Here is a 21431-nt window from a genome sequence, read left to right as displayed (position 1 = left end):
TCTCCAATGACCTCTTCTTAGCCAAAGCTCAGAACCAGTACTCCATCCTCATCCTCCTTGACCTCTCAGCTGCCTCCAACACCACCAACCATACTCTTCTTCTTGACTCTGTCCTCCTACCTTTAATCCCTCCAACAGCCAATCCTCCTCACCCGCTCTCCAAACCTTATCTCTGGGTAATCTCCTCTGCAAACACAAACTCAACTACCATCTCTATGCTCACAGCTTTCAGATCTACCTTTCTACTCCAGAGCGCCTCCTTCTGCCCAAACTAAAATCATGCGGATCTCTAGGAATCAGCTTAAACTCAACATGTCTAAAACAGTGTTCTTAATCTCCTCTCCCCTCCAAGTCCACCCTGCTACCTCCTTTTTCAATCTCTGTGAACAATATCACCATACTGCCTGACATGCAGGCCTGTAACCTGAGTGCCATTTTCAGCTTGGACTTCTCTCTGCCTCTCCACATCTTGACTTCCAGGCTAAGTGTAAATTTTGCAGATTCTTTCTGTATAACATCTTTAAGATATAAGCTTTCCTATCCAGAACACAGATGAAACTCTCATCCAGGCTCTCATCATATTGCATCTCGGTTACTGCAGCATCCTTTTCTCCGGTGTTGACAAATGTAATCTTACCCCATTCAGACCCATTTAGAATGCTACTGCAAAGATCATTTTTCTAGACTGTCACTTTGAATATATCTCCTCTCTCTCTACCTCCATCCATTGGCACGCCCTCCTCTATTGCATCAAACATAGCTACTTGTCTTTACTTTGAAGCCCGTCCCCACTCCACCCATCATCTCTCATTGACTATTGAGAGGTTGACTCCCACCTCCCATTGGCCCATGACACCAGCCTCCACAGCCCAATTGTTACATTTTCAAACAAGCATCTTCGTGCTTTCCCATGCTGCCCCTCATGCCTGGGAGGAGCTACCCATAAACATCCATAAAACAGTTAAGCTGCTGGTATGCAGAGAGTACTGCATATCATGTGGACCAGTACGGTCTCATTGTTTCCTTGTAGTCCTCCCATCTGTCTGTATCCAACTGTTGTCTTATATATAGACTGAAAGCTCTTTGGGGCAGGAGCAGGTGTTTCTACAGCGTCTAGCACTACAGGATCCTGGTCCATGACTAGGGTTCCTTGGCATTATGGTAACAGAAATAATTAACAACAACAGGTTTTTAAACCACTTAAAACTAAATCCAGTGAATCAAACTGATGATCTTATGGGGGTTTATCATGTTACAGCTAGCTTTCATAACATTGCCTTTGGTGAAGGATACCTTCTTAAACACAGCCTTCTGCTAAAACAAAAGCTGAGTGGTTGGCTGTTTATATACCAGACTCCTGTTTTCACAAAGGTTTATTACTGCTATAAGCATTTGACTCTTGGCAGACCTTTGCTCACATGGCCTCAGCCAAGGAATCTTTTTTATTATTATTATTATTATCACAAAAATTTGAAACACCACAAATTAGTTAGAGTTATAGGGATGCAAAGTGTTAAGATGCTTAACTGATACCCTATGACTGACCTTTTTGCAGACCGCTCAGTTGTAATGGGTCCAGTGGGACGGGTGTCTTTGGATGCTCTCTTAGGGTGGGGAATTTTGTTTAAAAAAAGAAGTTTAAATATGAAAGGCTGAAACAGACAGAATGGACTAGATTCATACACAGTCTCACTCTGTTGTCTTTTGTGTCATTACAATAGAGATGAATTTGTCCAAGATTTCAAGCCTGTCAATACTCAATGGTACTTTTTTAAGCGTAAAATTCTGATATAATTGAAATAAACAAGCAGATTTCTAATTCACTGACATTTTCAGAATGAATTCTGCAGCGCTCTCTTCAACATGGTAAACAATAATGTACATTTTTACCTAGTGCCTGTCATCTAAAAGGATTACAAAGCACTTTATACACACAGCACCACTGAAAAGCAGCTACTTTGGGGTCACTGGGTCAAACTACTACTCTGATGAAAAATGCCACAAGATATTTAATATCCATGCACAGTAGACAGGCCTTCAGTTTTTAAAGTCACAAAGGAAAGATACCTACCCCACTGCAATAAACTACAAGGAACCCAAATTTCTCTTTCTTAGGAGGATGAAGGGCTGAGTAGACCTTTACAGGATTTGCACTGGTAGTACCAGGGAGCCTAGACACTCTCCAGCTTGACTTTTTTTAAAGGAAAAATCATTTAATCATAAAGAGTTCCTTTATTTTCCAGACTAAAGCCCACATCCTGTTGCTGGATATGTATGCATTACTCTCCCATTGTCTTCAGTTTGGCCCTGAATCAGCAACCCACACATGTAGGACACACTCATTAGAAAGAAAGAACTCCAACACTGGGAAACCCAGTGGGTTTTTGGAAGTAATTCATTTTATACAAACCATTGAAAAAGTTAAACACGCAGAGTAAGAAAACCACATCAGCTCCAGATTTCAAAGTAAAGCAAAACAAAACTCATGACACTTGTAAAAAACAGTTCTGCTTTTCATGGCAGAATTGCTGATGGAGTGCACATTAATTACCAGTGCTCCAGCATAAGGGCTGTTTATTGATCAGGGGACCAGTAATGTTCCCACTGAAGTCAACAGCAAGAGCAGGCTCAGGCTCCATCCACATAAAGGACTTAAAATATTTTAAGTTCTGAAGTGCTTACAGGGAACAAACAGGCTGTGGGACTGTTCTGATTTTAAAATAATTGTGCAGGATTATTGCTCAGAAAAGGTGCCAGCCTGACAGCCCAGGAGACTGATTTTATCCATTTATGAACAGAACAGCTGCAGACTTTCTAACATGCGGCCTCCCTGCCCACAAATATACCTCAATCCTGACCTGGAGGGACCAGTTCTATCCCACAATAAAAGAATAGCTCATTTTCCATGATGCTTCAGTCCTTGACCTCTCCCTATAATCAAAGTAGTATACCATCTCCTGCCAGTTGTGGTGGTGGTCTCTGTACCATGGACACCTGTGCACTGATTACAGGTCTGAGCGCCCCATACATGGACACTACTGAACAGTCGGGACTCCAATCTGAAGAGTGCTTCAACTGTGGTGACTACATCTGTGGGACACAATCTCACTCCAAATGTTTTTGACCTGTGGCAAAACTACCATCTGTGCAATTAACAGGAGCTCAAAATACATTCAGATATTTTCCCCCTAACCCTGCTATAAACAGGAGGCAGAGATGGGAAATCTGCCACTCATCAAAGGAAGCAGATTTGAAATAATCTGTTCTGCTTAGAACTCTGTGTACTTCTTGGAAATAGGGAAAAGGGAAATTCTGAACACTATCTGTATGCAGGGCAAAGTTTGCTTATCTTTCTAGACTGTGTTTTCAGTACTGCTGTCTCGCATGTTGCTTTATGCCATGATACTTGACAAGAAATCTATTTGATTTAAATCTCAAAGTAGCCCTAAGAGTCTTTAAATTATTGACCTTATATGGATTGAGGAAAGATGTTTTTCAAAAACTGGTAAATAAAACTGATCTAGAATGTGTATTGTGCCTTTCATTCTGAAGGAACTTTACAAATAGATAAAAATATGGGCCAGATCCTCAAGCAGTGTACTGACATAGTTCCATTGGCTTTAATGGAGTGATGGCATTTGATGCCAATGGAGGGTCTGACCTTATGGAAGTTTAGAGCACACAGCACCTTGCAGTATTTGGCCTTCTATATAGGCCTTGTTTCACCCACCACTAAGGCACCACCTGTCTTTGGGATGAAACACTGCACTTGTGTAACAGCACACAGCAACACTGCACAACTGTGTAGGACAGAAAGGGAAGATGAAAGGTGTATGCAACTGAAAAAGCAGTGAAATTATAGCCCAGTTCTGCTTCCATTGTAATTAATGGGAGTTTTTCCATTGACTTCAAAGGGTGCTGGACTGGGTTCTCAGGTAGGCAGAATGTAGGTACTATAGTTAGTGTGTGTCCAGGGGCCTGATCCTGAGGGATACCACTCTTAGTGAAATGATTGCGAGTGCTCAGTAATTTTCAGGATCAGACCCTGGACTAAAATCCTTACACCTGCAAAAAGTACTATGAGATCCATGACCGCAACTGATCAAATCCTAGTTTTATATATCATCCAGAAGATTAAGAGTTGAACACAACAGAACTTTTTTCAGGCAATGCAGATACAGAGTTGTTCTTTAATGTTAAAACCAGTCTCTGCTAAAAGTTAATAACATAACTATGCCGTGGAATTCAGCTCTTTGGACCAGGGCTCCAAAGTCTACAAGTAATTTCTCAAGATGCCACTGTGCCGGTTTTACTCACCCCTAGCCATCTTGCTCCTTTATTGGCAGCCTGTTGAATCTGCACTCTTTTGAGGGTGACATGGTAAACAGCTCCTTCCTCTACCTCTTCACCCCCGTCCTGAATTGAGCTCTGCCATGGAAGGGGAGAAAAAAAAAAGAGAAAGGAAAAAAAAAAAGGTACTTTTCCCCCCTTCTCTGCTAACCATAATCTGTACCAGCTGCTATACTCCTTATTGCAGAGCTCAGCGCACAAGATGGGCTGTATAAAGTAAATATAAGAATCAAAGCATTACAGGACACTTTTCGATTGAGGGAATGCTGAGATACTCTTGGCAAGCTGCCATTTCCTATGGTATCAGGATACCCTGACTTTCCATTTAGTTCTTTTTCCTAGACTTGCACATATTTTAAATAGTTTTGTTGTCTTTTTTGAAGGAAATGATTCCATTCTGATTAGTAAACTTTTTTAAAAGCAATTAATCTCTTTGGTTTTCCTTTATGGAAGGAATTATACTTTAAAACAGAGGAATTACATAGGTTGAGATCATTTAAACTAAAAACTAAAAAATTATTTAAAATACAGTTGTCTATTTCTTTTGACATGAGGGACTAAAAGCACTTCTGTTTTGCTTTTTAATATTATTTCAGGCTACAAAACCTTCACAGGGCTAAGACTAGGAAAGTTACGAATATCAGAAAGCAGAAGCAGCACCATATCATCACACTAAAACTTTAATTGAAACATAACCTGAAATAATTCTCCATTTTATATTTCCTAATCTAAAGAACAAAATATAAAAACAAAGACAAACCACTATTGCTGAGCCAGGAAAAAAAAATCCTGAATTCATCCTCAAGGACTCATCTAACTTCCCTTTCTCAAATGTTTCCCTCTTCTGTGACACTCCACAAACAGACACAGAAAGTCAATTACTTTGCAGATAAGCATCATTTTAAAAGCAGTAATGCACACTGAGAGGTAATAATAAGGAACAATGAGAAAGAGACTTTAAAAGTGGGTCTCAAGAGATTGCAGACACAAAAAGTTGCACACAAATATGTCATCAGTGTGCCAGATTCACTCAGAAAGAATACAATCCAGTCCTGAAATAGGGATTCTCCATCTAGGAAGTCTTTAGAGAAGTCAGGGAGCTCTAGTTACCATTTTAGCTTTCCAAAGCAATTTCATTCTCAGTTTCCTCTTCAGGACATCGACGGGGCATGATGGATCCTGTTCTGAAGCAAATAGCTTTTACAATCCTCTCACATACTTTCTCAACTCAGTAGACACCACTCTGCCTCTATTGCTTGGGTTCTGCAGTCAATTCATGACCACAAAGAACTGTGTAAGTGGTGTGCCGGGGGAGAGAGAGAGAGAGAGAGACTCCTCCCCCCCACGCACACACAGTGATGTAAGGTTTTCCTGTTTATGCTTATAAATTTAAACTCCCCTTTCTAAGCTCCACCATATATAAAAAGTTATTATAAAATAATCTTTCAGTGCTTAAAGACCCTTCAACATTGTGCTAAGCCTCTGAAGTTTATCTTAGTTTCCTGACATATACTAGGTACCAAAGTAATTCCCCCACCCCCCTTAACTATAAGAGACAAAGAGAGGGGAGTGGTGAAGGGGGAGGGTTAAATAAACTGCTATTATCCACTTGCGTAGACTTCTTTGAATAATCTAATCAGAGTGACTCCAGCCAGGCATTAACAATGTAAAGCTGCAATACCAATAGAGGAGTAAGTTTATCTTTCAGAAGCACAAAAATGGTACCTCAATATTCTAAAAGCCTTTAGAATTGAAAACCATTCAGAATTGAAACATTCAAAAAGGGTTTAATAGTGCACTGATCTGATGGCAGAACTGAAGATCATGACTTTCTGAAAACTTCACTTAAAAGACTTAAATATAACACATTCTCACTTCAGCAAAATGAGACTCAGGAGTTTCCAATCAAATAAGAGAGGTTCTTTTCTTTCCCTATTAAGAAAACTTGAAGTTTTTCAGTGGTGATTCTAGCTATGTTCATGGGAATCCTGCAGTATTATTTACTTACCCAACTCAATAAGTGTAAAATGCACTTTACAGAACAAGTATAAAATGACAGGATCACTGCCTTGAAAAAATGACCGTCTCACTCAGGATGATGTGATACACAGTTCAGCTCTCTGGACACAAGGAGATGTAGAAACCTCATGGACGACAGAAAATTAAGCCAAACTTGGAGCTTTTTGCCCAAACTGTTTTCAAATTATGAGATGGCAAAAAATTACCTGGAGTCCTTTTGGAGGCTCTCATCACATTAGTTCTTAGTCCATTTTCAAAATCAGTAATGTACATGAAAGTGTCACAAGCAATTCACAAACATGGGTTGCTTTTTAAACGAAAAAGGCCACATTTTTTTAAGTGTCAAAAAATCAAGTAGGCTGAAGAGTTCTGGTTGTGAATATATATCAGTGACATAAGGGGGGAAAACTAACAGTGTTCTAGTTTAAAAAACTAATAATCAAAAATTAGGATGTTCAAAGCTAAGATTGCACATTAAATATCTCCAGAAGTTCGAAAGTATGGCTCAGGATAGCTCAAACTATTGTTAGTATATCATCCATACCATCTATGCCTCTCCCAATGATATAAAACCTTACTGTTATGCACTGCACATCTTCAACCTTTGCAATACAAACCACTCACTCTCATTCTGTTTACCCATGCCTGGCACACTAATGAACACCAGCCACCCAATACCGCATGTAAGAGCCATCTACCCCAAAGATCAGTTCTAGCTCTTCCAGTTCACCTTCTCTTTGTAAGCCACCTTCCCACTATTAACCAAGAAAACACAACATTTTCACATCTTATCCTCTACATACAATCCATAAACAACACTGGCCTGTACCTACCATTCCATTATATGCCACAAAGCCCTAATTACCCTCACCACCTTCTCTACATAGACTAGAAACCCCTGCAGAGTTATTCTTTTTTATGATTTGTATTATCATAGCACCTAAGAGCACTAGTCATGAACTGGGAACCTGTGGTTGGCACTGTACAAACACGACTTACTATTCTTCATAATGACAGGTTTCAGAGTAGCAGCCGTGTCAGTCTGTATTCACAAAAAGAAAAGGAGTATTTGTAGCACCTTAGAGACTAACAAATTTATTTGAACTTGTGGGTCCAAGCCACCTCAACCTCCACATTCAATCAGATATCCAATCTGAACCTTGCCACTGTATAAATAATAGGCACAGACACGAATGTGCCTCATCTAACGATCTCAAAGTACTTTACTGACACTAATTAAGTTCTCTTCAGACCATCTCAGTGAGGCAAGTAAATAGTATAGTATTAGTGACCCTTTTTCAGATCAATAAACTGAAGCACACAGAAATCAATGTCACAGGATCACTCATTGAGATAGTAACAGAGCCAAACACGGAATAAAGGCACACCGACCCCTGCTCTAACTACTGGTAGACTTACTTATACATATTGATGTTATTAACTGTTAGGGCAAGCATGGTGCTAACACACGGAGACTATCACTTGCAGCTGCTAACAACAGGAAACAAGGAACATTATTTTAAGCTATGAAACTAAGACTGAAACGTATTGCCATGGTTGAACTGATTTGACTATTTTTCAGGCTGTGTGTGTGTTTATTTTTTGGTTGTGCAATACCAAAATGATCCAGGATATGTCCTATGCTATATCAGATAATGTCTCTCTGTGTGTTATAAGTGACTACTAAGTCTGGTATCCTACAAATTTAGAACTATGTTTTCAGCTCAGCTAGCCTGTAAAATTGCACCTAAAATTTTGCATGCTGAAAGTGGCACATAATTTTTCACATTCAAAATTTTCTACATGCAAACACCTGGATCTGTGTTGAATACATAAAACTGAAATAAGCAATTTTATAAACTGGTTCTAAAAAATTGGCTAATTAAGAAGCAAAATATAACAGGTTATCATGTGAAGAGGGGAGGATTCATGCTGCCAAGAGTAAAACACCAAGTCTGGACAATTATTTATTATCAAAAAGATGAGTTCTTGGTCAACTGTCCAGTTGACGGTACACTGAGGTATGATGTTCCAGCACCAGAGTTAGCAGTCACCAAAGAGGCAATTACTTCTAATCCATTGTGTTTTCATTGCAAGAAATTGGCAACAAGTTGATGCAAAAAAGAAGAAAGCAACTCATATTTGACCGTATCTTTCTCCTATTTAAATCAGTGACAAAACTCCCCATTGATACCCAGTGACAAAGACTGGGGCCTTTGTGATTGCCTGGCCAGTGAAAGCCAAGCTCAGCACTTTGCACTCAAAATAGGGTTCAGAGTAGCAGCCGTGTTAGTCTGTATTCGCAAAAAGAAAAGGAGTACTTGTGGCACCTTAGAGACTAACAAATTTATTTGAGCATAAGCTTTCGTGAGCTACAGCTCACTTCATGGGTGTAATCCCTCCTCCTGTGCATGTCTGTGAATCCTACTGGTTGCCAATATCTGAAAGAAATGGGGGGGGGAGGGGGAAGCGGTTAGGCAGGAATGTCAGTAAGCACTTCCACATCCAGATAGCAGGTGAGGCAGACAGCCACCCTTGTAATTGATTCAACTGGCCATTATTTATTTGGTCATGATTTTGACAGATCCATGGATTTACTTATTAGCAAGGGTCAGGATGGCCATTCTAGAAGTGTGGAAGAGGTTCTTCAATGAAACTGTAAAGGGCTCACAGAGCTGATTATTTTGTAAATTGTTATTTTTAATTATGTAATGTGCCAAGATGCTTCAGTAATTGATACGGATATAATTTCTAAACAAACAAACCATACATAAATAAATCAACCAGTAGAAGGGAGGATAATATTCAAGTATGCATTGAGCCTTTTCTTTGTTTGCCAAATTATTATGGCTTGCTTTTTATAACAGCAGTTTGCATTTATACATCACCTTGCATCCTGAAGAACTGTAAATTGCTTCACAGAAATACAGCCACCTCTGGGGTGCCAGGCAGCAACCCATACCACTGCAGACAGAACACTTCATAACAGTGTGGGAAAGGGAAATTTTTGGTCAAGGGCAGCACAGTGTCATGGGATCTAATATCAACGCAAAACAGACAGAAACTCTTTTAAGGACTGATTCAAAGAAAACCAACACCACACAATAATCTGCATAGAACTAAATTTATCTACTTTGCAAAGATGAAGGATTAACTGGACTCTCCTAGATTTGAACCTGTAATTTCACAGAGTCTAATTATGTCAGATCTTGGCAGGCTTATTATCAGATACAACTGCTATTTAGGTTAGCATGTAAGAGCATGTACATATCATGCCAACCCCCTTCTCTGCCAACCTGTTTCTTTCCCTGATGAGGCTGGGAATATTGAGGTATAGACATCCAGCTCTTTCCAGCATCATCCATCTCTCACTGTCATAGGCACTAAATTCACTCATATTTAAATACATTTTCAAAGCAGTAGATTTCTGAGTGAGTCTTGGAAGTGAAGTGTGTGCAGCCAAAGGGAAGTAGGGAATAGGACAGAGTATATTTGTTCCCTAGTACTCTCAGTCAGCTGACCCTGAGGGGAAGTGTCAAGATCAGCTTGGAGGAAGAAGTTACATTCCACAATAAGAGTTATCGCTTTGTAGGGAAGAGGGAAAATGGAAAACAAGATAAAAATACAATAGTCTTATCTGGAAATCTTTAATGTTTACTTGATCAGAACTGAGACTTTAATTAGACTTTTGTTTATCTATCTCCTTAAATCAATTTAAATAATTCTTTTTAGTTTTTAAAATTATTTCCCCAAACTAGTTTAGTAGCTATGAAAAAATTAAAACGACCATGGCCAAGCCTAATCAAAATGTAACATGGAGCCTGGAACAACCAACTCATTTGATCTTACATTTGTCCCTACCTAAGGCCCCAATTTAGCAAAGAATTTAAATACGTGCTTAAAGTTAATTATGTGCTTAACACTCAATGGAACTTAAGCCCACGCATAAGTATTTTGCTGAATTGCACCCTAGATCCTGAAGTCAATGGAATTGAGGGAGCTCAACACCTGGTGGGATTATACCCTCTATCCACCACTACAGAGAGATGCTCATGGCCACCTATAAAGTGGCACAGGCAGAAGAGAAATCTTCCCTATCTAGGAAATTGTAAGTCCCCATCATTGTGGTATCTGACAACCTATCCAAGGTGAGGAGCAGAGATCAGAATGCATATACAATACCAAGAGGATCCAGGCTCTGATTAATATAAAGGATGATCCATAAAGATCTCAGGGACTGATGGTAATACAGAAAAGAATAACTATTCTGAGCCAGCTGCAGCTTGGGTTACTACAACTATTATTTTGTAGTTCCAGCAAGGTTTAATAATTATTAGTTAAACAAGATTTGCCATGATCTATACTGGCTGGTCAGCCAGGGTCAGCAATGTGTTAACTAATTTGACTTTCCATAATTGTGTTCAAACACGATAATATTTTCTAGTGAAGACAAGACGTGTTTCTGCCACTTCTGCTATATACATTATATATGTTTCTGCTAATGACTCTCTCTGTGCATTCTTTCACCCTTGCAAGGAGAATGAACCATAAATCCACTTGTGAGTACAAACTCAACCTTTTCACTGTGTGACACTTTAAAATATAGTTAACCCTGGAAAGTTCCGAAGCTGTGAACCATGGATCACTGGTGTGGTTCATGAAGCCCTTACGGATAGTCCACAAAGAACTGAGAGAGTTACATAGTGCTGACCCCTCCTCATTTTTAGTTGTTGCTATAGCGAGCATCCAGGTTCTTCATTGAAAAGACAAGTCAAAACACCTATAACAGTACCTGAAAACAAGGAGGAACCAACTTTGCTGACTAACAGGGGCCACTCCTGCCTAACAGGAGAGGAAAGAGGACCATCTTCAGGGACCAGAATGATCAGCCTCTAGCCGAAGAATGTCCAGGAGAGCAAGGGAAAAAGGAACAAGGTAGCCAGACTCTAGGCAGTAGATCAGGGGTTGGCAACCTTTGAGAAGTGGCACGCCAAGTCTTCATTAATTTAAGGTTTCCTGTGCCAGTAATAAATTTTACATTTACAGGGGCCCCCTGACGGAACCTCAGACTGGCAGCGGGCTAAGTGGGCCGGCGGCCAGGACCCTAGCTGGCAGGGGGCTGGGCGGCTGGAACACCGGACCAGCAGCGAGGTGAGCGGGGCTGGTGGCTGGTATCCCAGGCCGGCAGCAGGCTGAGTGGGACTGATGGCCGGGACCCCAGCTGACAAGGGGCCAGCGGCCGGAACCCGAGACCAGCAGTGGGCTGAGCAGGGTGGCGGACAGAACCCCAGACCGGCGGCAGCGGGCTGCTGGCCCCACTCAGCCTGCTGCCAGCTGGGGCTTCTGTTCACCCAGGCAGGCAGCGGGCTGAGTGGGATCGGCGGCTGGGACCCTGGCTGGCAGCAGCGTCCCAGTAAAAATCAGCTATTTCCATGCCAGATTTTAGCACTCCATATGTTTTATGGAAATATGCTCATGAGTGTGAATATGATGTAACTGGAATATGCATTATGCAAAAGGTCTATTGTAAGGTATCATAACAAAGGTTATAACCTACTGAATACATTCCTCCTATTTGTATGCATGTATCATTCTTGTATCTGAAGCTAGAAATATGAAATATAACTCTGAGGTCCTATTGTAATTATATGCAAAGTGTGGGCCATCAATGGTGGTTCAGAATCTTGATGGCTCCCACTGACTAGGACAATTGGTTGTAAATGGTTTATTTATCTGCAAGCCTTCCTGTGTACATGTGGGCCAACTGAACGAAAGCTTATGCTCAAATAAATTGGTTAGTCTCTAAGGTGCCACAAGTACTCCTTTTCTTTTAACCGAAGGATGGAGACTAGGGGTCTTACAGTGACGTGTGACCATGATACTGGAATCCATTTTAATTCTTGTACTTTTCCATTGATGAGGCGGGGGTAGGGACAAGCACAGACAAAAGATTCCTGCCTTGTGCCAAAGCTATAAAAGGGGGCGGAGCAGGACAAAAGGGGCTGCCAGTCATAAGAAAACCCATGCTTACCACCTGAGATGTCTGCTGGAACTAACAAGGACTGTACCAGGGGAAAGGATTGGGCCCAGACTAAGAAGGAGTTTAGTTCCAATAAGCTTCTTTCAGACATCTCTCAGGGTGAGATATTACCTGTAATCAGTTTCTTAATGTATTAGGCTTAGACTTGCATGTTTTTGCTTTATTTTGCTTGGTGACTTACTTTGTTCTGTCTGTTATTACTTGAAACCACTTAAATCCTACTTTTTATACTTAATAAAATCACTTTTGTTTATTAATAGAATCAGAGTAAGTGATTAATACCTGGGGGAGTGAACACCTATGCATCTCTCTCTATCAGTGTTATAGAGGATGGACAATTTATGAATTTACCCTGTATAAGCTTTATACAGAGTAAAAAGGATTTATTTGGGGTTAAGGCTCCCAGAAAGGCTGAACACTGGGTGCTGGGAAAGTCCCTGTTAACTGAGAAGCCCCTGGGCTGAATGAATCTCAGTTTCAGTGAACTGCAGAGAGGCGTGGCCCAACTTCTGGGTCTGTGCTGGAACTAACTGGAGTGTCTAACTCAGCAAGACAGGAGTTGAGGGGTGCCTGTTCCAGCAGGGGGGTTGTTCTCAGTGGTATCCCAGCTCATCAAGTGACAGTCTCGAGGGGAGTTTCTGTGACCGAATCCGTCACACAGTGCAATAGAGAATTAGGCCCTATGTCATCCAGAGTGAATACTCATCAGCTCAGACAATTATCTTTCAAATGAATGACATCCAGTACACCCACAATGGATCGATTGGAAAAAAACTGCTGGGATCAAAAATTACATGATTTTCAGGCCATTAAGTGTATTCATCAAAATGAAAATCAGCTTACAGGAAAGGCAAAAAAACTGCTTCCAGCATTTCAATTCCAGACAGTGAGCACTGTACTACCAACTATGGGGCTGATTCTTCAATGCCTGGAACCTTCCTTGCTGAGTCATTTACACCTGTGAAAGCTGAGGGTAAAATGCTACCAAAGCAGAATGGTAGGTGTGACGTTGCACTCTATATGATTTTATAAAAATATGCTAATGGGCGTGAATATAATGTAACTGGAATATGCTTCATGCAAAAAGTCTCTTGTAAGGTATCATTACAAAGCTTATAATCTACGGAGTGTGGTCATCCTATCTGTATAAATGTATCACTCTTGTATCTGAAACTTGAAATATGAAATATGACTCTGAGGGCCTATTGTAATTATGCAAAGTGTGGGCCATTAATGGTGGCTGGGAATCTTGATAGCTCCCATCAGCCAGGACAAATGACTGTAGATGGCTCTATTTGCAGGCAGGCCTTCCTGTGAGTCAGGCTAGGAGGAATGAAGACTTGGAGTCTCACAGGAAATGTGACGATGTCACCTGGTACTGAAATCCATCTTAAACCTGGTGCTTTTCCATTTAGAAGGAGGGCGGACCCAGAGAGACAAAGGATTCCTGCCTTGTGCCAAAGCCATATAGGGGGTGAACAAAGTGGGTGGCCATCATGAGAAATCCCTTAGCTACCACCTGAGCTGGAACAAGGGCTGTACCAGGGGAAAGGATTGTGCCCAGATTAGGAAGGTGTCCAGTCTGTGAAAGAAACTTACTGAAACATCTCTGAGGGTGAGATTTTATCTGTATTCAGTTTCTTACTGTATTAGACATAGACTTGCGTGTTCTGTTTTATTTTACTTGGTAATTCACTTTGTTCTGTCTGCTATTATTTGGGACCACTTAAATCCTACTTTCTGTATTTAATAAAATCACTTTTTACTTATTAATTAACCCAGAGTATGTATTAATACCTGGGGTAGGGGGGGCAAACAGCTGTGCATCTCTCTCTATCAGTGTTATAGAGGGCGAACAATTCATGAGTTTACTCTGTATAAGCTTTATACAGGGTAAAACGGATTTATTTGGGGTTTGGACCCCTTTGGGAGTTGGGCATCTGAGTGTTAAAGGCAGGAACACTTCTTAAGTTACTTTCAGCTAAGTTTGCAGCTTTGGGGCACGTAGTTCAGACCCTGGGTCTGTGTTGGAGCAGACTGGCGTGTCTGGCTCAGCAAGACAGGGTGCTGTAGTCTCAAGCTGCCAGGGAAAGCAGGGGCAGAAGCAGTCTTGGCACATCAGGTGGCAGTCCCAAGGGGGTTTCTGTGATCAAACCCATCACAGTAGGTTTTATATCCACTTTACAATCAATTGGCGAGATTTAAATGACTATACCTGGGAAAAACTAGGTCCTATGAACCCACTAGATTCAGGGCTAGGCCTAAGGGCTTTGCCAGCCATGACAGAAAAACATAGTGGAGCCGTCACTCCCGGACAACAATGGAGCAAAAAGAAAAAAGCAGTGTGGCACCCCCTCGCCCAAAAGCTGGTATACAGGGCAACTTTCCAACTCACCTGCCCCTAAAACTAGCCCTGACCAGATCAACCCTTCTTGTGAAGCTAGTAGGTAGCAGAAGCCTTCAAATCATTAAAGAATTCCCAAGCATGATTGTAAAATGCCAAAGGAAATACAGTAAAAAGAAAAGGAGTACTTGTGGCACCTTAGAGACTAACCAATTTATTTGAGCATAAGCTTTCGTGAGCTACAGCTCACTTCATCAGATGCATATTGTGGAAACTGTATGGAGTTTGGAAATCTAGGCAGTTTCCACGATATGCATCTGATGAAGTGAGCTGTAGCTCATGAAAGCTTATGCTCAAATAAATTGGTTAGTCTCTAAGGTGCCACAAGTACTCCTTTTCTTTTTGCGAATACAGACTAACACGGCTGTTACTCTGAAAGGAAATACAGTATATATTCCCTACACAAAACTATGTTACCAGAACATTAAGGTTGCATAGTTAAGAGCTCTAAATCAGGAAATACCAAAGTTAAGAATGAACATGCAACCTTAGCACTACCACTTTTTCAAATTTATGTGACAGAGACTACAGTTACACGGGCATGCACTGTGTCTCAGTGTACACAATATAATAGGATATACTTTTCCTGCATGTGTAGCACCTCGTACTACTGTATAAGGAGTTTCACTTGCCAGGACTTTGAAACAATGCTGCTTGCAAAAACAACACACGCACACACAAAAGGGGGAAACAACATTGTTAAACTTCATAATCTGGAATGGTTTCTCTAGAAACACTGGATTATTCTAGTCTATGCACTTTAGGAAGTACCCAGGATGAAGTCCCTCTCCTGTGAGCCATATAAACTATGCAGCCACTAAGGTGTGTCAGAGTGGAACTCTTTCTGATGCACATTACAAAGTGCACAGGAATCCTCTCTTACCTCCTCCACTCCTTACAAGACCCACAGAACCTCTCTTCTGTCCTGTTGGGACTTACAATATCTGTAAGAGCAGAGGCAAGAGCTCCTAGGAGCCCTTGTGCACAGTGGCTGAGATATTACAGAGTGTTTAAGAATCTTCCCTCACGCCGATGAAACTTACAAGGTCTGCAGCCCTTTTTACAGCTCCAGGTGTCCCCACCTCTTCACAGAAGTATCTCTCACTACTTTTTACTACCTAATTGGCCATGCATGCATGCATGCATTTACAGCAAATCCTCTCTCAGATGCAGCCTTTACAAGCTTTAAAGACAGATCTAAAGTGCATGATCTGTACATGATTTTCTAAGGCTCATAATTGGGTCAAATCAAAGCCAAAAGCTCTAAAGCACTTCCCCACAATTAGGGCTATTTCCATGTCAGATTTTAGCACACAGCCCCCAGCCTCTTAGGCTGTAGAGCTGTTCAAAAGAAGGGAGCAAAAAAATAAAATAAAAAATAATAAAAAAAATTCTCTCTCCTCATATTCACAAATGGATTAAATGTTTTGCTCAAACTTCCCAAAAAAACTTTCTTTGACTAGAGTCCAAAGGCCTGATTCTCCTCTCATTTGCACCATTTTAAAAGTTTGTTTATACTTTGCAGACTTTTAGCAGATACAAAGAAAAGTCATTGTTACATTTCAGTTTGATGATAGGTAACTCAATTGACAACAGCGGAGCTCCTCTCAATTTACACTGCTGAGAGACCAGAATCCACCTCCATGACAGGAAAAATCCAACTACCCCAAAATTAGTATTTTCTGGAATATGATGGCTGAATGAAAACAGGAGGCTAATATAACCTGGAAACCTTTACATCACTATAACAGTGGTCGCCACGACACCGCTGTTACATCACAACACAAAGCAAAAACGAACACGCTGTCATGGACATGCTCCACTCTCAGTAATTTCTTCATAAAAAAACAATTGTTTTCAAAAGAGGATAAAATATTTCTCTCATAAAAGTCAGCCGTTTTGTGAAACTCCAAACTGATTCACAGATTTTCCTTTTTAAATGTCTTTGGTCAAATTAGTGGATTTCAGCTCTTGTGAGATATTGATATAACTGGAGTGACACCTCGGCTAGACGTCACAGACAGAATCACACCTGACAGGGACTTACAGATTCTTCAGCTTTTTGTTTCAGTCAAATCTAAGTGAGCCAGGAATTACATACACATGCACCATCTTGTTTGCTTTTCATTCTCAGGTTAAAAAAAAACAAAACAAAACTTTTATAGTCATATTTGTTAGTGTTTCTTAGTTGTGCTACCTGTTGTCTTTTGGGAGAAGTTTAAAAAATAAATCCAGCATTTAAACATCTCCATCCTCCCACCTTAGTTTCATTTGGTTCTTGCTCTCCCTTTTCATCTGATGTTCTGTAGCACAAATCTCTGCTACTTACTAGGCATCTTTGTTATCTTCAGTTATGAGCCCCACCCTTTCCCTCAGTGTCTCTCTTCGAGATACTCTTCCCTCCCTTTCTGATTTATCCTCTTTCATTTTTTAGGCCTTGATGCTTAGCCCCCACTGCTTTCTATTTTGCAGCAATGTTTTAGCCTACTCTGTACACACATGCTTTTAGTTTCCCTATTGCTCAGTATGCTTCTTGTGCATGCATTTGGACCAGGTTACAATCTGGTTTTATATAGTGCCTTTCATACCCTGGATATCCCAAAGCACTTTATAAAACAAAGTACTAGATACTGCAGGCCAGATCCTCAGGACTGTCCCTTCTGCCACCAGCACAACCCGGGAAAGAACAGCACAAACATGGCTCTAAGTCTTTGTAGCGCCCTGATCCTTGAACGGCCAGGCTGGTGCCAATGACCGATGCAGAGTGGCCTCAGGGCTGCTCTTAGTTGTGCTGGCTGCAACAGCCTCCAGGGGGCATTCCAACAGCCATGGACTGCAGAAGTACAGCAATGCTCTGGCTATACCCCCTTTTCTCCTACTTATACCCCACGCATGTTGGGCTGTGAGGGAATGGCCAATTTTAGGGCACTGGAGGATTCCTCTGTGCAGTGGGAGGACTGAGCTGATGTCATAAACCAGCTTTAAGTCTGCTTTGTGCTGCCAGAGTAGCAAGCAGATTTAACCAGACCAATGATTTAGCCCTAGATGTGCAGTGACTGTTCAGACTTTGGAACCGCGCAAGGCTTGAACAAATTTCCTGAACTTCTGGGTCTCTTGTTCTTTGCGATAAGGTTCTTTTTCTCTCAAAAATCTAATAACCTAAAAATTGCTCAGATTTTTAGAGAGCATTTCCCCAGAAAACAACAAGAGAGCCAACAGTCCACCAACCCTCTCCTCATCTCACTACTGACCCAAGAAGCAATAGCCAGGTGTGTATTTCTAGGAGAAGAGAGAGAAAGGGGACTTTACTCATTTCTCCTCCTCCTCCTTCCTTTTTGAGGAAGAACTGGGTTCTCCATCCTCTCCTCCGCCCACTAAAGCAAGGTAAGATATCACTAAGGCATCCACACCAGATTTCCTCCTCCATCCCAAAAGAACATCCTATTGTCAAGTCCGACACAAATATATTGTAATATTAAAAGACATCTTTATGGGATAGCATACTACTGAAAAAGAAAAAGCTTTCTTGTGGTGAAGCAAGCAGTTCCTCCTTTTACTTGCAAAGTTGAGTTCGGGGGGAGAGGGGGAGCTTATTCATGGTTTGCGACCCAAACCGGCCTCTGATACAAGTACCCGTTTAAAGAGTAACTTCCAACATACTGTTTCCTTCTCTGTACACCTCCTCTGGGATTTTTTCCTCCTCATTCAAGTAATGATTAATACTCCAAACAGCAGCAAGGACAAACACATTCGCTGTGGTGAAAACCACGGCAAAGAAATCGTTAAAATCTTTGAAAAGTCCTCATCTTCCTTAATTGCTCCCCTAATTCCCTGGTAGTCTAGCAGACCTACCAATTCCCTTGTGAGCTTCTTGCTTTTTGATAAACTTACAAAGCTGGCAGGTTTCAGAGTAACAGCCGTGTTAGTCTGTATTCGCAAAAAGAAAAGGAGGACTTGTGGCACCTTAGAGACTAACCAATTTATTAGAGCATAAAGCTGGCAGGGGGTTGGGGTGGGGTATGTCTTTGGCTGTTTGCTTCTAAAACACCCTTCTAATTTCCATTTTATATGCCATACTTTATATTCTTGTTTATTGGCTTTCCACAGGTTTGATTTCAATTTTCTAAAGGAATATTCAGTTTGAATAACCTTGTGAAACTTCCTACTTAATTATAATGTTTTTCTTCTTGCCCTCCTGCTTCCCATTTTCACTTGGGGTATGCATGCCTTCTATGACTGTTATGGTATGGTTACGTAGCATCCATGCTGACTAAGGATTTTGATTTCCTTAATTTTGATTTTAGGGTCTTTTTGACTAGCCTCATTTTTTCTTTAATTCCCCTTTCTAAAATTTAGTATAACAGTGCTAGGTTTATCACAATTATTCCCCAAAGGATGCTGAACTTAGTAATTACATCGTGGCACTATCAGTACCTTTCACTCTATCTGGGGCATCTCTCTGCTCTTGAATAGACTTTTGCCAGTTAGCTCTGTCTTTATATCTTAACTAGCTCAAAGCAAAAGGACTTTGCCCCTCCCACCCATTCAACTGCAATCAGTTGGCTTGTCTTTAGTTTGACTCATTCACTTTGAAGACACACAGATTTCAAAAGAGGCCCATTCAATAATTTAGTTTTATTACTTCTAAAGAGACTAGTTCCAGAGATTAGTTTTATTAGCTGCCCCTAGAACAGCTACTGCCCTAAGAATTAGTTAATAGCTTCTAAAATATCTATTTCAAAGATCAAGATTTAAGTCCCGAAATTAACTCTGCATCTTAGGTTCAAAAGGTTTAATTACAGAATTAAAGTATCATCTTGTGAATTGTTTAGGTGTAGGGAACAGCCCAGAACCACAAAGCAAAGCTGAGCCATATGCTACCGCCACCTTCTTGTCCCCTAAGACAGCCGGAATCAACCCTTCAATAATAGGGAGCAACTGATAATCAACCATTACTTTATTTTGTGGTTTCTATTATAGTTAAGAGAGACCACACAGGTTGAACTCTTCCGTGGGATGTTCCAATAGGAAGGCCAACCATTCAGAAATCCAGCATTTTGAGAGTTCTGCCAGGTGACAATCTTAGAAAAATAAGAGGGCTTCAAAATATCAGGGAATCCATAACCCTGCAGTTAGATTCCATAACTTCCTCCCCAGGTCACACCATTCTTAAAATGGACCTGGAGAAGGCACTCACAACCTGTGAATCAGAATGAGCACCCTAAACCCAATTCTGTTCTCAGTTACAATTATGTAAATCCACTGAAGTCAATGGAGTCTCACTGGTGTAACTGAAAGCAGGATTTAGGGCTCAGTCCAACTACCCTTGAAGTCAACAGAAAGGCTCTAATATTCCAGCTGGATTGGGACCTCACCCTTTCTTTTTCTTGGAGTTCAACCAGAAGCAGCATCTTCTTCTGCTTCACTGGAACAAAGTGGACAACATTAAAGTGAAATAAGAATTCATTACTTATCAGCATGCCCCTTTGGATATATTTTGCAGCATTCATTCTACCCCATTTCATCCCATCCTGTAAAACTTTATTACCTCCTTGTAGCCCTGCTCCAGAGCTGAACACAACATTATGCACCATTATATCAGAGCTCCCCATTCTTTACAATTTTCTTTTGAGCACTGCTCCTTGCTCTCCCCTTCAAATCTAAACAATGGAACTAAAAAGACATACAGAACAAACAACATTTAAATTAATATACTGCTCTCTACAACCACATAACTCTGTTTTATCTGCTGCTCATTTCCTAACTGAAACTTCAGGGCTTTATTGATTATCATGATTCTGAATAAAACTATAGATCTATTAAATTAGACTTGGCAAAAAGGGCAAAGCAATAACAATTTGTCACCTCCAGTTGATTTACCTCCTCCATCTCTAAAGTATCCCATATTCGGGTATAGTGGTCCATACATCAGTGCCGTGTACTCTCCAGCTTAGTGGGAGCTTTGGTTCCAGATGCTGCTTGTGCAGTCTTCTATTAAATCTCTGCAGAACCAGATACTTGTAGGAGGAATTCTGTATCTGTGTGAAAGAAATAAGGGAGAGGTGTTTTAAATACAAACAGTAACATGTTTCCTTATATGTTCTCATGGTCTCTTTCTTATGAGATTAATCCATTGAATATAGTCATTGTATAGATAAGGAGGCAGGCACATGTAATATTTGTTAGTTACATAGAAAGCCACTGGTCAGAGTGGATGGCATAGTGGAGTAAGTCTCAAATCTCCCTTTCCAACCCTCCCAATTCCCCTCTTTCTCTGTCATTGTTGAAGGAACCATTAACCACTTTGCCACTAGGGCCTGCAACCTGGGTGTCCACATCGTGCAGCTTCTTCCTCCATAAGGGTATGTTTAGATTAGGAAAACAGGTTGGGAACACATTTTAAAACAAGATCCGGTCTAGACTAGGAAGGTAGGTTGAACACCTATCAAGTCCAGCCTTCTCTTTCTGTCCACACTGCTAGAACTCCTACTCAGGCCCTTGTCTCTCATCTCGACTACTGCAAACTCCTCCTCTCTGGCCTCCCTAGCACCAGACATCACCCCTCCTCCAGTCCATTCAAAATGCAGCTGCTAAAATGGTCTTCCTTGATCATTGTTC

The 21431-nt window shown here is 40.9% G+C and overlaps 1 protein-coding gene across 8 annotated transcripts in view; it reads right to left on the bottom strand.

The window, feature by feature from the left end:
* The window catches only part of RGL1 (ral guanine nucleotide dissociation stimulator like 1), a 150684-nt gene that overhangs the window by 97829 nt on the left and 31424 nt on the right, over positions 1-21431 (bottom strand). For 4 of the 8 annotated variants that reach the window (XM_073356637.2, XM_073356640.1, XM_073356641.2 and 1 more), the window contains exons 2-3: positions 20679-20851; positions 4318-4428 (exon numbers count right to left, since the gene is read on the bottom strand). In XM_073356637.2, coding sequence (XP_073212738.1) covers positions 4318-4428; positions 20679-20738 — 171 coding nt within the window. In that variant the 5' untranslated portion in view covers positions 20739-20851. Of the gene's footprint in view, positions 1-4317; positions 4429-5460; positions 5717-20678; positions 20852-21431 lie in introns of those variants that run through there. The other 4 variants (XM_073356642.2, XM_073356643.2, XM_073356644.2 and 1 more) reach the window with 4 other exon arrangements.

Source organism: Lepidochelys kempii, chromosome 8 (genome assembly GCF_965140285.1).
Source record: "Lepidochelys kempii isolate rLepKem1 chromosome 8, rLepKem1.hap1, whole genome shotgun sequence".
Lineage (NCBI taxonomy): Eukaryota > Metazoa > Chordata > Testudines > Cheloniidae > Lepidochelys > Lepidochelys kempii.
Note: the sequence above shows the minus strand (reverse complement) of the source record. Positions and strands in the feature narration are given on the sequence as shown.